Genomic DNA, 17,891 nt, shown 5'->3' with positions numbered 1-17,891 from the left:
AACTCTGAGTATTCGATATCTTATAATAACACCTTGTAATGGAAAAGAATCTGAGAAAGAATAGATTTATATATACACATGCGTGTGTATATAACTGAATCACATGGATGTATACCTGCAATTAACAAAACTATCACAATATTATAAATCAGTTATACTTCAATTGAAAAATAAAGACAAAAAAAAGACCAAAAAAAGGAAATAATTTCATCGATTTTTATTGTGCAGTTACTATGTGTTAGACAGTATTTAGGGAGGTTGGGGGTATAGCAGTGACCAAAACAAAAGTCTGTTTTTCATCTGAGTAAGCTTAATGGGTGATGAATACACAAGGAATGGTACGGTCTTAGACCAAGATAAAGTAATTAGGGAGAAGGAGCGATTGGACCTAGCATTTTCATGAGGAGACAGGGAGGGCATGAAGCTCGAGCAGAGACGCGAGTAAAGTAAAGGAGTGAGCAGTAGGGTATTTTGGCAAAGAGCATTCCCAGGAGAGGCCATGTGAATGACAAGACGGAGGTGGGAGCTGGCTCAGTTGTGTCCAGGCTCTCTCCACCTCCGGGGTCTTCAACACAATATTTAAACTCTGCCGTCTTTGCCTCCTCAACTGTAAAGAGAAGATAAACAGTGTTGGACCTGCCCACCTGCCTGGTTGGAGCTGAGGGTAGCAGTTGTCAAAGGTTGATGGGCCAGGCCATGCTGACATAACACAGAGAAAGCAGATCCTCATACACACAGCTGCTTCCAAGCGAGCAGGTCTTTAAATTCCCCCAGGGCAACAACAAGTATCGGTGTGAATTGTGAGTTTTGAAAGATTCTAAAATTCATTAATGGACGACAGCATAGCATGGTCCTTCTCTGACATCCTTTTACCTAATGAATGTCTAGTTGTTCCAGATCTTTCTATCATGGGGGTCACAAGCCCAGGTTTTCTGTGCAGTGCTGTGGCTGGGCGATGGAGCTGAACCCTGGGCTCAGGTCTCAGAAGGGTTCACACTGTTGAATTCTTCATACTCCTCATGGCTCATCTACAGCTTGCAAGCCTTCCCTGAGCTTGAGGGGCTGGTGTGAAGGGAAATTCCTGCTTCCTTGCTTTGAATGGGTCCTCAAATTTGAAGCACAAGTGCCATCCAGAACGTGGTTAAAATGACAGATCCCCAGATCCCTGTTCCCACCTCCTCAGCTTTTTTTTTTTTTTTTAAATTGAAGTATAGCTGATTGACAATGTTGTGTTAGTTTCAGGTGTATAGCAAAGTGATTCTGTTATATATGTATCTTTTTCAAATTCTTTTCCATTATAGGTTGTTACAAGACATTGAATATAGTTCCCTGTGCTATATAGTAGATCCTTGTTTTTCTGTTCTATATACAGTACTACCTATTAATTCTAAATTCCTCATTTATCCCTTGTGAGCTTTTGTTTCCATCCCAGTGCCGCTAAGGGACCCTGTACCTTCAAGAGCTCTAGGCTGAGGAAATCTGTCTAAAACATCATCTTTTCTAAATTTTAATTTTATCGAAATATAGTTGATTGACAATGTTGTGTTGATTTCTGCTATAAAGCAGGGATTCAGCCATACATATACATATATCCTCACGTATATGTGGAATTAAAAAAAAAATGATGCAGGAAGTTCCCATTATGGCTCGGATACCCGACCAGTATCCACGAGGTTGTGGGTTCGATCCCTGGCCCCATTCAGTGGTTAAGGATCAGGTTTTGCTATGTGTAGGTTGCAGACATGACTCAGATCTGGCATTGCTATGGATGTGGTGCAAGGCCAGTGGCTGCATTTTCCTAAGGTCCTGTCATTAGTGAGTCAGGGCTGATACTACAGGTAATCTATTCACCTTTCTCTGGAGTGCCTTTACCATCGTTCAGTCTTTTCCATCTTTTCAGCACTTTATTCACTCCAGTTTCCTCCTGTTTGTGCTCCCCCCCCTCCCCATCTTTGTGGATCCTGCAGGAGTGAATTAAAGGATAATAAGGATGTAGACTGTCTAGCTTTATAAGGAGCCCTTTCTGTGGTTTTATCTCCCTGTCCTCAACTTCAGCGTAAAATCAGTAAAGAGCTAACTTTCTTCCTACTTTTTGAGTCTGCAAATGGTCAACCTGTGGACACAATTCATACAGCCCACAATGATGGTCAGGCACCACATTCTTTTTTTCTGTGGTGCTGGGAAGGCTTATCACTGTGCCTGATGCCTCTCCATCTCTCTCTTTCTCTTTTGTTTTTCTTTTTAGGGCTGCACCTGCAGCATGTGGAAGTTCCCAGGCTAGGGGTCTAATCGGAGCTGCCAGCTTATACCACAGCCACAGCAACACCAGATCCTAGCCCCATCTTCGACCTACATGGCAGCTTGTGACAACATCAGATTTTTTACCCACTGAGCGAGGCCAGGGATTGAACCAGAGTGCTCATGGATACTAGTTGGATTCTTTTTCTTTTTCTTTTTTTTTGATCTTTTTAGGGCTGTACCCATGGCATGTGGAGGTTCCCAGGCTAGGAGTCGAATCAGAGCTGTTTGCCAGCCTACGCCACAGCCACAGCAATGCCAGATCCAAGCCACGTCTGCAACCTACACCACAGCTCACGGCAACGCTGGAGCCTTAACTCACTGACTGAGGCCAGGGATTGAACCTGTGTCCTCATGGATACTAGTTAGATTCATTTCCACTGCACCACGATGGGAACTCCATTTTTTTTTTTTTTTGATACTAGTTGGATTCTTAATCCACTGAGCCACAACAGGAATGCCTCCATCTTTTAAGCTGGGGCCAGTCACTGATTTCATTTCTCCTTCGTCAATGCAGATCATAAAAAGATCCCTCTTTTCCTTATCCCCAAGCCTCGTTGGTGATGGAGCTCAGGATACAGCTCAGGACTAGTGACCTGGGGTCAGTGCATCCTCCTGAAAAATCTCGTGGCTTTTCTAGCAATATCTTTCTCCACTTTCTCTCTCAAATACTCTGGGCCCAGTTCTATGTGGAGGTGCGGTTACTGGTGGTATAAACACGCCTCACCTTTTTAGCAGTCTTCTCCCATCTGCCCCTAACATCCCATCGGAGGCCCTTCTAGGCAGTTGTTTTATAGGAACTGGGACTTCACACTAGGTTGGAACCTGCGTGGGGAGACGTGTGTGGAGAGAGGGTACCGTGTGTTAACCTGGAGGTAATCACCTTCTCCCATCGGACTCCATTGTATTTATCAGACTTGAGGTTCCATAACCACATGAGACATTGAGGCCTGTTCTCTGCCTCTTGCATGAGCCTGAAACTGCTCTCTGTGATTTTTCACATCCTTGGGTTGAGAACCACATGACTTCAGGGTGGCCATAAATTAAGCAGAAGCCAAAAGCTCTGAGAGGGAGCGTGTTGGGGGCTGGGGGGATGCGTCCTCCTCTGGGGTCCTTGCAGTCCCCCTCCCAGCCCCTCCCTCAACGTTCTGGGCTAGCACCTGGACTCAGCCGACATTCCTCCGGTGCACGAGCTTTCCCGGCGGTAAGCACAGAGGGAAAGGTGACAATAAGAGCACAAGAAGCAGAGTGGGAGGATGGATCTGAACACGTGGAGAGAGCAATGTTGCTATAAAACAGGGACACCTGGCAGTAGAGCCAGTGAAAAATGGCACCAATTTCATAAAGCAAAATGCCACCTATCAAGCAGAACATTTTAATTCTCTATTCCTGGCTATTTATGACTTTTCATCCATGGCTCAATATCTGTCTGTAAAAATAAAAAATGGAATCGACCCTCATCTGTTACGTAGAAGGGGGTCTGTGCTTGGGAAAAATGTAAGAAAATATGACCAGCTTGTCTTTGGAGAATTCCAGAGCACAGCCACAGTGGCACTTCACGTAAGACTTGGTCCCATCTGTATTTCCCCCTTCTTAAGTGAGTTGTACAAGGAAGAGAGAGTCGACTGATTTTATTGAGATGTTTACAACTATATTTAAATTAATTTGAGTTGAGTTTCTGTTTTGATTGATCACTCAGACTTACTTTAAAACAGAACGAGATTAAAATGTAGCAAAACTGAAAACAAAAACCCACAAAACACAAAACAAAATGAGAGAAAATAACAAAACCTGTTTTGCAGGGCAACTTTCCCTTTCAGTTCTGCGGGAGGTGGTCCAGGGCTCACAGCTGGTTTTCTGGAAGACGGCCACAAGAGGGCGACAACGTCACGGTGGAGAAGGGCCAGCTGCTCCTTCTGGACACCAACACCAGCATCCTCAACTTCCTGCACGTGAAAGGTTTGCAGAGTTTGGGGCTGGGGGTGGAGGTGGCCTTATTGTATATGATTCTAGCATTTAAGGAGCAGGAGGAAGGGAACTTTTGGGATGAGTTCCAGCACTTGGTTGACAATTTATTCTTGGACCAAATTGAGATTTCACTGTGAAAGGGAGAAGGGGTCGGAAGATTCAAAATGAAAGCCCTTTCTTTTGACTTTTAAAAGCACAGAGCTTGGTTATTTTAATTTTTCATATGCAAGAGGGCGAACAGTGTTCCCCAAGAATATGCTTCTTTCTTCAAGTCCTTTGTAGTCAGGTTTGTCCCTGGCAGCACCCACAATATAGCAAAATGCTCTGAAATCAGTTCATGCTGCTGCCTTTGAAACTCCTTGCCAAGAAAGCAATGTCTTGCTGCTTTTCCCCTGTTGTGGTTTTGACTTCCTGGTCCCGTGGAAAGTCATATAAATAGGCTTCCTTATTGCAAAACTGGCCGCATAGCTCTGGGGCCTGGGAGGTGGGGAGAGACCGGGAATTCGAATTTTGAGGCCTCCACCCCATCGCCAAGTGACTAAGTCAGTTCTTTTTCTGTCTCCTTGTGCATTGATCTCCTTATCTGTTAAATACGAATAAAAATCATTGCCTACTTCAGCGGTAGATAGTAAGGAATGGTTATCAAAGTGACTCGTTCATTGGCAAATGAAAATTGCTTGGGAAATGTGATTAGTTATGGAGATCTATAAAACCCTGCGCTAATCCACCAGGCTTTACTGTAAGTATATTTAACATTTACAGGAGCATTTGTTCTTGTTAAAGTAAGAGCATGGCTATATGAGGGAAAATAAAAATTTTTTTTTTGTCTTTTTGCATTTTCTAGGGCTGCTCCTGTGGCATGTGGAGGTTCCCAGGCTAGGGGTCTAATCAGAGCTGTAGCCACTGGCCTATGCCAGAGCCACAGCAATGCAGGATCCGAGCTGCGTCTGTGACCTACACCACGGCTCACAGCAACGCCGGATCCTTAACCCACTGAGCAAGGCCAGGGATTGAAACCACAACTTCATGGTTCCTAGTTGGATTTGTCAACCACTGAGCCACGACGGGAACTCCAAAATAAAATATTCTGCAGGGGATGAACTGATGGAGTGTTGCTACCCTTCTCTTACAGGTGGACTCAGTTTTCTCTGATTAGGCATTTTGCATATTCTCTACACTGCAAGCGCCCCCGCCCCATAGCGAGGAGAAGTGTTTGGGCAAATCAATTAATTAGTACCCTTTAGGGAAAAAGTCTGTGAGCTTGGGCTCCTGATGTGTCTTTGTGGTGTGTGTGTGTGTGTGTGTATAGCCAATAGCTATAGGAAAGGCTGTTTTTCTTTTTTTTTTAATGTGTCCAATTTTTTTTTTTCCTCTTTTTAGGGCCACACTCCAGCATATGGAAGTTCCCAGGGTAGGGGTCAAATCAGAATCAGAGCTGCCGCTGCCGGTCTGTGCCGCAGTCACAGCAACGCCAGATCCAAGTCATGTCTGCGACTTACACCACAGCTCACAGCAATGGTGGATCCTTTAACCCACTGAGCAAGGCCAGGGATTGAACCCACATCCGACCCATGGATACTGGTCAGATTCTTAACCTTTTGAGCCATGATGGGAATTCCTGTCCAATTTTTAATTCCCACTCTCCTAGTCCATCTTTTTTAAAAATCAGTTTTATTGGGGTATAGTTGATTTACAATGTCATATTAGTCTCGGATTTATAGCCAAGTGAATCAGTTATATATGTCTACATATATCCATTCTTTTTTTCCCATATAGGTTATTATAGAACATTGAATGGACCTCCCAATGCTACACAGTAGGTCCTTGTTAGTTATCTGTCTTATATATAGGGAATGCTGACTTATTGACAGCCATCAACTACCTAAGGACTGGCAATGAAAAAGGAAAATTACAGGAGTTCCCACTGTGGCTCAACAGGTTGAGAACCTGGCATAATGCCTATGAGGATGTAGGTTCGATCCCTCACCTCACTCAGTGGGTTAGGATCTGGCGTTGCTGCAAGCTGCAGCAAACATAGGCTGAAGATGCAGTTCAGATCCTGCATTGCTGTGGCTATGGTGCAGACTGGCAGCTGCAGTTCTGATTCGACCTGGGAACTTCCATATGCCATGCGTGTGGCCCTAAAAAGAAAAAAAAAAAAAGATAAAAGAAAATTACAGACTTCAATCTCAGCTCAGAGAAAAGATGCTCTTTACAGACCTTTAACCAGAACTCTCTCCAAAGGAGTCAAGTTCTGTTGGAGGATGGGATGTCCTTCAGGCGCTCAAGGGTGTTTGCCTGGCATTGATACTGTTTGGGGGAAGATTCCCAGCTAAGAGTCCTCAAACTCAGCCCATCTGAGTCTCTGGATGTCCTCTCAGTCCCAGGTACATGGTCCATCAAGGCGTGGTGTTTGCTGAAAGGGCCAGAGACGGAAGATGGAGAAGGGTCATCAGGGGAGGAGAGAAGGATTAGAGAAAGGCAGGGGCAGGTGGAAAGGTCAGCTAGCTTCTACGCTTAGAGATTTAAAATACCCACCTGCTTACCACAACCTGTGGTAAGCAGGTAGTTTCCCTTAACATTCCTGGTTCACACTCATCCTGTAGACTGAGTGACTAGGTTTGGAAGAGCAGACCCTCACCCCAGGGAGAGGACACATCTGTCATGTGAAAGATCCTTTACTTCTTGGGAAGTAGGACCTTTGGTAGGACTGTGAATGTGGGTGGGGACACCTGTTTCTGCATAAATAGGAGTTGTTGGCAGGGAGCAGGGCTGCCTAGAGTGAAACAGATTTGTCTTAGAGATAGAGGGGTCCTGACCTCTAGAAAGTATGAGAACAGGGGAAGGATACAGATGAATTTTTGATTCAACAGATGGCTTATGAATGCTTATTCAGCAGCCTTGGAATTCTGTGTTCAATACCACAAAAAAGAAGAGTAATGCTTAATATGAGTCATGTGCATTACTACTAAAGAAAAAGTAATTAAGAGTTCCCATCGTGGCTTTGCGGAAATGAATCTAACACCCATGAGGACACAAGTTTGATCCGTGGCCTTGCTCAGTGGGTTAAGGATCCAGTGTTGCCGTGAACTGTGGTGTAGGTCACAGATATGGCTCAGATCCCAAATTGCTGTGGCTGTGGCATATGCTGGCAGCTACAGCTCCGATTTGACCCCTTCCCTGGGAACCTCCATGTGCTGTGTGTTGTGCAGCCCTAAAAGACAAAAAAAAGGGGGGGGGAGTAATTAGGAGGTAAATATGAAAGAGTAAAATGTTTAGCTCTAAAACATTCAATGTAGGAGATAAGGTGCAACAGAGACAGAAGTAATCTGGGTGTCCAAGATGCAAGATTAGAGGTGGCTAGTGGGGAGGAGATGAGGTCCAGGTCCTTTGTCCCTGAGACGAGTTTTGATTGTGTAGATACCAACATACGCACAGAATCAAAGTGGGAGGAACTTCCTCATCTCACTTAATGGCCAAAAATCTTGGCAGCATCCCAGGTGTCTTTCTTTTCCCTACATCCCAGGACCAATCCATCAGTGAATTTTGCTGGCTGAATCTTCCACATGGGTCCTATTGGTACCAACCTCATCCTCATCAGCATAAGTTTTGGCCAGGAGCATTTCAAACAACTTCTTAATTGGTTCCCATGTTTCTAAGTTTTTCGTCTTCTTCAGTAGCCAAACCCCAGTTTTTGTTGGGAGCAGCAATGTGCCTAGCTAACAGTGCTGCATTTTCTCGCATCCTTGGTAGGTAGACGTAGGTTGTGGCTAAGAGCTGGCCAGTGAGATGTAAGGGGACTGGGTGCAGGCATCTAGCATGTTTCCTAAACAAGAGCTGACTTAGGAGGAGGCAGGCCCTATTTGTCCTTCCTTCCTTCTCTTCCCCGCCTCCTGGAATGTAAATGTGATAGTTACGTTTTCAGCTGCCATCTTGGACCGTGAGGTGACCCGCTGAGAATGGGGAAGCAGCAGAATGGAAGACCTCTGGGACCCTGATGACTCCGGAGTTGCTATACCAGCATGGCCCCTGGCTGCCCACCTCTGACATTACTTTTTGTGATAGAAGAACGTGTCTTCATGTGTTACGGTCATTGGTGTTTGACTATGATGCTACATGCTAAAATAACTCCCCACTAGTTTATGTCCAAGGCTTTTGAAATATGTCAGATCTTATCCCTTCTTTTCTCAACCTGCTCCTGTCCCGGTGGCTTCTCATCCCACTAGGACTGAAGTCCACATTAATAATCTTCCGATCCCTTCAATGACCTTGTCTTCCTCATTCACTCTGCTACAGCTCCTCTCTGACTATACCAAGGACATACCTGCCTCAGGGCCTTGGCACATAATGTCCTTTGCCTGGAGTATTCTTCCTCCAGAGAGTCATGTGGCCAGCCCACTTATTTTGTCCTCTCTTTGAGAAAACGTCGACTTATTAGAGAAGGCTTATTGGCCATCTTTTCTAAAGTTACAACAATCCTATTACACTATCCTGTTATTTTGCTTTATTTTTCTTCATAGCAACTAATCACCACACGACATACTCTGAATTTCCTTGTTTGCTGTAAAGTTCATTTCCTCTGCTAGGATAAGCTCAAAAAGGCAAAGAACTTCTCTCAATTTATTTACTGCTGTCTCTTCAGTGTCTAAGACGGTGCCCGATCCATGATGACAGCTCAAAGAACCTGTGTTGATTGTTGAATGGATGGACAAGTAAAATGGGGCAGAGTTCAGGTCCTAGATGAAACTTAAGAAGCATAATTTTTAAACCCTTGCTCTCTTAAATATCACTTTTCCCAATGAATTTACTTTCACTGACCTTAGTTGTGCTCACTGATATCTATCTCTATATGTATGTACACACTTATATACATGCATTTACATATATTCACATAATACACATGTACATACACATACACTACATATAAATGTATGTCTTTATGAGTTGCTAGAAATATTAAATCTGTTGCTAAGTTATTTTTCTGTTTTTAAAAGGCATTTGAAGCATGCTTTTGTGGGGAAGAACCCTAGTTCTCAAATATCTGGTTGATAGGGCATAGCTCTAAATCCCTAGTGTCTTCTCTTGGTCTATAATGTGCATGATAGTACTTGAAGGGTAATAAAAATCTATCCAAATATAAGATTAGATTATCATCATCATCATCATCATCATCATCATCATCAATAATAGCGATTCAGTCTCTGAGTATCTGTTGCTATTGATCTTTTTCATACCTGTTCACAGTATCAGAAGAATAGCTGTGTGACATTTTCCTTATGTTTTGAGACCATCTATGGGTTGAGACAAAGCCTGAAAAATAATTTCTTCGAAATTTTTAATACATCATGAAGTATGATGGTGGAATTACTTTCTCAGCCATTTCCACGGTGTCACAAAGAATGCACTCTACATGAAGTCTGTACAGACTGTGAAGGGATTGCTGCTAAACAGAAGTGAACGTGGATCACCTAAGAACTATATTTGGAGCCACTTTATGAAAATATTGCATCCTCTATGTTGTTTTTCCACTCATGAAAGCCAGAATCCAAATATCATAAAGGGACCAGGCTCCTACATCAGAAAACCAAGACTTCTACATGCAGCCCTTGAGAATTCAGAATTCCCTGTATCTTACCTGCATTTCCATGTACGAAAGAGAACATGCATTTTTTTCTTACCAGCACCACTTATAGTAGAAAAGAGGATTATAAATTTCTTTGAGGCAATTGGGAAATGGCACCCAAAGACTTTGTTTTCACTGTTTTTATGATGCTGTAGGCACTGATTCTTGAACTTTTTTTTGGAAAATGGCACATTATTTTGTGACCATGATAAAAGCTTCAGCTGAATCTATTGTTAATTAGCAAAAAATCCAGAACTTTTGTCTACTCACCATTTCTATTTCTTCCCCCCATTCCTCCCTCCCTCCCTTTTTAAAAAAATTATTTTTGAGGGGGTACTGTTAAACACAAAAGAGAATTAACCCAATCAATTAATACTAATGAGCTGGGATGGAAATAGGCATATTGCCTTGATTTAGTTAATTATATTTTTCGTTCTTTTATGTTAAGATGCCCAACGGCCATAGGCATCGCTGAATTAAAATTTATTATTTTATTCCAAGTAATTATGATGAGCCATAATAACAAAGAAGGAGCGTTAGCCTCTTGTCTGCGCTGTTATGCATCCTGGGTGAGGATCTCGGGCTTGTGGTCTGTAGCTGTGGAAGTGTCCTTAGTTTCTGAGGGAAGCACTGACTCTTGGTTCTGGTGGTCATGTAGCTTGATGTGATGTGGCCCAGAGCCGATGATTGATAAAGGGCCAATTAGGGGAGGATGAACCCTAGAAAACCCTCTTCCCTTGGTGTTGGGCTTTCAAGAGGGAGACATTTTGTAGTTTCTTATTATTACTTACAATGCCTTCACTTTACAATGCTCGAGCAGAAACTTGATCTGCTTTTAATGTGATTTTCTATTTCTTGGTCTACTGGTGTGTACCAAAGCAATAAAATACTTGGAAGCCTTTTAAGCCAGAAAGAAGTGAATCTGAATCTGGGCTCTGCTTCTTCCCAGCTCTGTGACCTTGGGCAAGTTGCACAGCCTTTGGAAGCCACACGTTTCTCCTGTTTTAAGGACAGCAGCAGTGACAATGATGGCTAACATTTATCATTTGCTATTGTTTCACCACCTTGCCATGTGTTGCCTAACTCATGGATGTTGTAGGTATTACACGAGGGAATATTTGTAAAGCCTTTAGCACAGGGCCTGGTCCAGCACAAGCATTCAATTAATGTTGGTTTTCGTTTCTTTTGGATTGAAGGGGCTAGCAGAAGAGATGGGTGAATGTCAGGCCAGAGTTGCAATTTTATTTACAGATAGTGGCTGCTCCTGTATACAAAGCAAACTGGATTACTGAAAGAATTAGCTGGTCCATAAAGACCTTGGCTGGCTTTTACCTCTGTTATCTTCAGAATGCATATTGAAGTGTTTTTCTTTCTGTGGCAAGAGAGGGACGTTTGCACAGGTGGAAGTAGCAGAGTTTATTGACTTGGTTGCCTCCATTCTCCTGGTTATTTTTGACTTTGCAGAAGCGGGTTTTTCTGGTGTAGATGGGAATGTGGTCTCATTTTCTCCAAACATTTTTTTTTTTTTTTTTTTTTAGTTCCCAGTTTTAAAGACATTCAGATATTTTTAGTCTCTTGTATTTGGGTTTTCTATAGTGTAGCTATGCATGTTCTTGCATTGTTGATACAAACCATCTTCTCTTGACTCACTATCAGATTTTTTTAATTAAATTTTTTTAATTAAGCATTTGTAAAAATTTTAATTTTTTTTTGCTTTTTTAATTACAATTTTTTTGAAGTATAATTGACATATTAATTTCAGACCTACAGCATAATGGTTTGCTATATCTATATTGCAAAATTATCACCACATTTGTCCTCATAGATAAGTAGAAAAATTTTTTTCTTGGGATGTGAGTGTTTAAGATCTACCCTCTTTCAAATACACACCACAGTGTTAGTAACTGTAATTACCATGCCATACATTATACCCCTGGACTTAATCTCTTTTTGTAACTGGAAGTGTGTGCCATTTGACCCCTTTCACCCATTATGCCCACCCCTCACCCACTCGCCTCAGGCAACTACCAATCTGCTTTCAATATCCACGAGCTCAGATTTGTCTGTTTCTTGTTTTTTTTGTTTTTCAATTCCATATATAAGTGAGATCATATGGGTATTTATGTTTTTCTGTATGTCTTATTTTGCTTAGCATGATACCCTCCAGGTTCATCCATGTTGTTGCACATGGAAAGATTTCATTCTACTTTATCACTAAACAACATTCCATTGTATATGTAAGTATGTATATACATGGATAAAGAGGAGTTCCTGTTATGGCTCAGCAGAAACAAATCTGACTAGTAGCCATGAGGACGCAGATTTGATCCCTGGCCTTGCTCAGTGGGTTAAGGATCCGGTGTTGCCCTGAGCTGTGGTATAGACGTGGCTCAGATCTGGCGTTGCTGTGGCTGTGGTGTAGGCTGGCAGCTACAGCTCTGACTCGACCCCTGGCCTGGGAACCTCCATGTGCCACAGGTGCCGCCCTAAGAAGACAAAAAAAAAAAAAAAAAAAAAACCGGAAAGAAAATATAGTGTATATATGTGTCTGTGTGTGTATATATATATGTATGTATGTATTTCTATATCCATTCATCTATCAATAGGTATTTAGGTTGTTTCCATGCCTCAGCTGATGTAAATAATGCTACAATGAACATAGGGGCACATATGTCTTTTTGAAGTAGTGTTTTTTGTTTTCATCAGATAAATACCCAGAAGTGGAATTGCTGGATCATATGGTAGTTCTATTCTTAATTTTGTGAAGCACCTCCATATTTTTTTCCATAATGACCGCACCACCTTATATTCCCACCAACAGTTCACAGGGCTTCCCTTTTCTCCACATCCTCACCCCTGCTTGCAATTTGCTGTCTTTTTGAGACTAGCCATTCTAACAGCTGCGATGTGATATCTCATTGTGGTTTTGATCCCCGGGGGGTTAGCGATGTTGGACATCTTTTCGTGTACCTTTTGGTCACCTGTACATCTTTCACAGTTTCTTCATCCTTGGCAAGTGTTTGAGGATTTCAGAGTGGGGTGTTACACGCTGTCCTCAGTGCTGCCTTTTTCATCCCAGGGTTTGTATACTTGGTTCCTTCTAGTTAGAACCAAACCAGCCTCAGTTTCAACAGGTGCATGCCCGCGATAATGCTTTGCAATGCCATAATCGGGATGCTATGAAACAGGGCTTTCTGGGACATCACATGTGGGCTGTCTGTGCTTTAGGACTGTGGGGGGCCACTAGGCAGGTTACTCTGTGTTTTAAACCTTCACAGATAGCAGCTTGGGTTTAAAGGAAATCCATCTGAAGGCATTTGATAAAAATGAAATATCCTGGGAGTTCCTGTTGTGGTGCATTGGGAATGAGTCTGACTAGTATCCTTGAGAAAACAGGTTTGATCCCTGGCCTTGCCCAGTGGGTTGGAGATCTGGCATTGCTTTGAGCTCTGGTGTGGGTCGCAGATGTGGCTCAGATCCCGCATTGCTGTGGTTGGTGTAGGCTGGCATCTGTAGCTCTGATTCAACCACAAGCCTGGTAACTTCCATAAGCCTCGGGTGTGGCCCTAAAAAAAAAAGCAAAAAAAAAAAAGTAATATCATATATTCATATTTTTTTTCTTTCTTTCATGACTATAGATGTTTTGGTCAACATGGGAGGGTTCCTTAGGCTGAAAAAATTTGTTTCAAATTGATAAGTGTAAAATAACTCATCTGCCAGTTTGCTGCAAAAGGAGACTGAGTGCATTGACTCTTTTTTTCTGTTGAAACATAGCTACCTTTCGAGGCAGGAAATAAGATGATTAGGTACAGATCAGACAACCAGGTTGTCTGATTGGAGCTGGTCAGTAAACTGGGGGCCTGAGTTCACGTGTGAGGCAGCCATGGACTCTCTGGATTTTTCTAGACCTCACATCAGTGCACACAATGGCAGTAGAGAAGTTCTTTACCCGCTTTCCCCACGGGGCTATAGACATTCAGCATTAACACCCAAGGAGTTCCTGCTGTGGCACAGTGGGTTAAGGATCTGACTGCAGCAGCTCGGGTTGCTGTGGAGGGGTGGGTTGAACCTCTGGCCTGGGGCAGTGGGTTAAAGGATCCCGTGTTGTCACAGCTGTGGCTCAGATTTCAATCCCTGGCCTGGGAAATTCCATATGTCATGGGTATGGCCATTAAAACAATCAATCAATCAATCATTGACCCCCAATAGAGCTTATTACAAGCCACTCTCCTCCTACAAAAGGAGGGAGTCACCATCATGTCCATTTTGTGCACTGTGAATTTTTAAGAGGTTAAGAACTTCTATTGCATTCATCTATACATATAGAACATAATTTTTATATGATTTACTTTAATATCAGTTCCTTCCAAATTTAATGTTAGGAAGTGCTTTTCTTCTGCTCTTTACCTTTGGGGAAGGTGCATTCTAGGCAAATAAACTTAAGAAAGCAGGAGCCAGGTCTTTTTTCTGCTTGCCTTTTAATCACGGGGACCATTACCTCTCCAGGCACAAAGTAGGTACTCAAGTAATTATTGAATGAATGAATTTCTGCCCTGAAGAGTCAGATTCATGTTGGTTGTGAATTTTTCTATAATCAGAGTCTTTCCTGGTACCCTCAAATGTCAGTGGATTAGTCCAGACAGTGACCAATTTCATTTACTGTTTGTGTATCAGGAGATCAGAGACAAAGGCTTTTTAACATGGGGGACACTTAGCTCTGAAACCCCTTATTTTTCCGAATCAGACAATGACTTACATTATTTACCTCCAGAGAATAGTCCCAGACAGGCTTGATTGCCCTTAAATGAAAGATAAGCCATTGCTGTGAGAAAGGACATGCTTTCAGTAGATGGGCAGACAGACAGATGGATAGATATTAAACAATTTACAGTTTCGTGTCTTGACAACTTGGATATTATAACATGAAAAATGCAATTGAAAGGGACCAGTCCCTTCCTAGCACAGAAGCTATCATATTTTCAGTAACAGAAGATAAATATGTCAAACATCCTCACTTAAAACCCTTCACAGGCTCTCCGTTAGCCTGGAAACATCAAGTCTAAACACCTTGATATGGCTTACGAGGTCCTTCAGGACTTGATCTCCCCTTAACTCTTTACCTCATCTGCTGATTAATGATTCTCACATCCTGTTTATCCAGACTGGTAGTGAACTCAGGAACCTGGGAGACTGGTGTATCTGGGATTCTGGTACAGGTTGAAATATACCGAAGACAGCTTTTCATTACTGTAAGTTATTTCCCACATGCTCTAATATTCCTGGAGGTCAAGTAAAGGTAGGATGTACTCTTATTTTTAAAATAAATAAATATTATGAGGCTGGAGTTCCCACTGTGGCTCAGCAGGTTAAGAATCTGACTAGTATCCATGAGGATGTGGATTTGATCCCTGGCCTTGCTGAGTGGGTTAAAGGACCCAGTGTTGCTGTGAGCTGCAGTGTAGGTCGCAGACATGACTTGGATCTGGCATTGCTGTGGCTGTGGTGTAGGCTGACAGCTGCAGCTCTGGCTTGACCCCTACCTAGCTTGAGAACTTCTACATGCCTTGGTCACAGCCCTTAAAAGAAAAAAAAAATACTGTGAGGAAACAACTATGATCTTTAATTTCTAAAATTGTTGTAACCTTTCAGATAACAGATTGCTCAGAAAAACATCAAATTATAGGGTTTATCAAAAATGTGATTGGCTCAGTGCTAATAGAACTTTGATAAGGAAAAGGAAGGAGATTGTTTGAATGAATAACTTGGTAGCTACAAAGATTTTTACCTACAAAGATTTTTTCTTCCCTCTGTTTTCTCCTTTAAAAAAAAATAATTTTTTTAAATGGCCATACCCATGGCATATAGAAATTCTTGGTCACGGATTAATTCCAAGCTGCTGAGACCAAGCTGAGACCTAACTGTGGCAATCAATGCCGGATCCTTTAACCCGCTGTGCTAGGCCAGGGATCGAACCCATGCTTCTGCAGTGATCTGAGTCGCAGCAGTTGGATTCTTAATCCAGTGCACCACAGCAAAAACTCCTCTCCTTTCTTTCTGAGGTCTTAAGTAACTCTTTAGAAATCCATGGAATAGCTGAGGACCTTCAGAACCTAAATATCAGAATATTGTTGGTAAAGGGAACTTCTGATTTTCTGGAAGTAGAAAGGAAATCGGAGTTTAATTAAGGAGTAATTGATAACAGTAGCTTTGATAAAAGGCATTTATTTATATCTCAGTGTTATTTATTATTTTGAAATCTATTATTTGTATTTATATCTCAGTGTTTTCAGTTCTTTTATATGTTCTGCAAATAAGTTCACACTTATTGTAATTAGTATAGAGTCAATTCATTGGTAAGGTTCACTTAATGAGTTTTGTGTTTTATAGAAAAGGTAAAAGGCTAGGGCATCAGTATTATCTTCTTTCTCCACTGTCTGTAAAGTTGGCCAATTCACTAAAACCAGGGTATTTCTGTTCACCTGAAGCAATCAAACTTCACCATGACCTTCTGGAGGTGGTGAGTGTATTTCTTACATTTTTATCTCAGCACCTGACAGAAGGGCTGGGAAGTAATAGCAAGTGTTGGTTGAATGACAAAGTGAGTGAATCGGCAATGCCAGCCCTGTATTTCTCAACCTGTTTTAGACCATGGACAATGCACACCTTGAACAAGCTTAATTTGCCTAGAGGGGTGGTTCTCAAAGTGGGTTCCCCAGGGGCCCAGCCACTCTTTTGCCAAAGGCTAGTCTTTGCACAGAACAGTGGACACTTGGCTGGCTGTCGTGAACCTGGTGTTTTCAGTTAGATGCTGTTGTGTCTCCTGCCAGGGAAACCTGAGCTGATGAAGAGGATTCCTCCCAACTGTGATCATTCATGGCTGAGTCAGCGATTTTATTTCTTATGTGTTTTCTCCTCCATGTTGCCGCTTTGACTAGCAGTGTCAGGCTAATTAAGGAAGTAGTCTGTGGCCCCCATTTGGGTAGGTGTGGGCCTCTTTTCCTGCATTCTGAGAACCCTTTCTGGTTCATATTTTCTTTTTTTAATCAGGCAGAGACATTACAATTAAAATACCGTTAAAGTGATTCTGGCAAGTATTGCAATAAGCATGTTTTTTAATTAAAGGAAGAACAGGGGATGCACAAGCAACATCAGCTAAAGGGGAGAATTTCATCCACTATCTATTTTAATTGAAATGAAGAAAAAAAAATCAGGAAAAGCAGTAGCAGGCTGTGCATGTGTGTCTCACTCCCAAGTTGTTAGGTTGAGGTGTTCTGTGCTTGATTAATTAGTAACCGACCGGAGAGCCCATTGCCTTTGCTCCCAATCCTTAAAGCCTGATTTATGCCTCACCTCCCCCATGAATATGTGAGGGCTCAGGCATCTATTTCCTGAGCTGCTGGTGGATAGGATTATGGAGCGTGCACTGAGCTCTTGGGGGCTCTCGTTTGCCAGCCAAATTGATTTTCCGCCTCTCTGGCCGGGGACAAGCCCACCTCGAAGGCTTCCAGGCTCTGCTCCAGTGGATCAGGCACAAGCCTAATCCGGATCTCGCCAAACCAAGGACGCTGTGTGCATTCCCATCAGAATGCAGGCTCTGGGCTGTTGCTGCCTTCCCTGAATACCAGTCTTCCTCAGCTCCTTCCCATGCCCACCTCCACGGTAACATGGTGCTGCAAGGTGCAGTCGAGTACAACAGGTTACCCCAGCTGTGCCCATCACTCAGCCAGTCCTCCTTATCCAGGTGAGCAGGACTCATCCATCCTGAATGGATGAACATCTCTAATTCTCCAGGAGAAGGGAATTCCACAGGCTCTGCCATCTATTTGACTATTTGATGACTGGAAAGATGCTAAACAAGCAACAAGACACAAGACGCTAAACTTAAATTTTTTTTTAAATCTAGTATAGTTGATTTACAATGTTGTGTTAGTTTCAGGTATGTAGCAAAGTGATTCGGTTTTTTATATATATATATAAACTGAATATACATTCACACACATAT

General features: G+C 42.5%; 1 protein-coding gene across 10 annotated transcripts in view; it reads left to right on the top strand.

The window, feature by feature from the left end:
- PKHD1 (PKHD1, fibrocystin/polyductin) overlaps nt 1-17,891 on the top strand; it is a 477,788-nt gene that overhangs the window by 139,911 nt on the left and 319,986 nt on the right. For all 10 annotated transcript variants that reach the window (XR_002345756.1, XM_021098821.1, XM_021098820.1 and 7 more), the window contains one exon: nt 4,101-4,257. Coding sequence is in view for 9 of the 10 variants with exons in the window: in XM_021098821.1 (XP_020954480.1) it covers nt 4,101-4,257 (157 nt within the window). In the remaining variant the exon portion in view is untranslated. The remainder of the gene's footprint in view (nt 1-4,100; nt 4,258-17,891) is intronic.

Source organism: Sus scrofa, chromosome 7, assembly GCF_000003025.6.
Source record: "Sus scrofa isolate TJ Tabasco breed Duroc chromosome 7, Sscrofa11.1, whole genome shotgun sequence".
NCBI classification, from domain to species: Eukaryota; Metazoa; Chordata; class Mammalia; order Artiodactyla; family Suidae; genus Sus; species Sus scrofa.
Note: the sequence above shows the minus strand (reverse complement) of the source record. Positions and strands in the feature narration are given on the sequence as shown.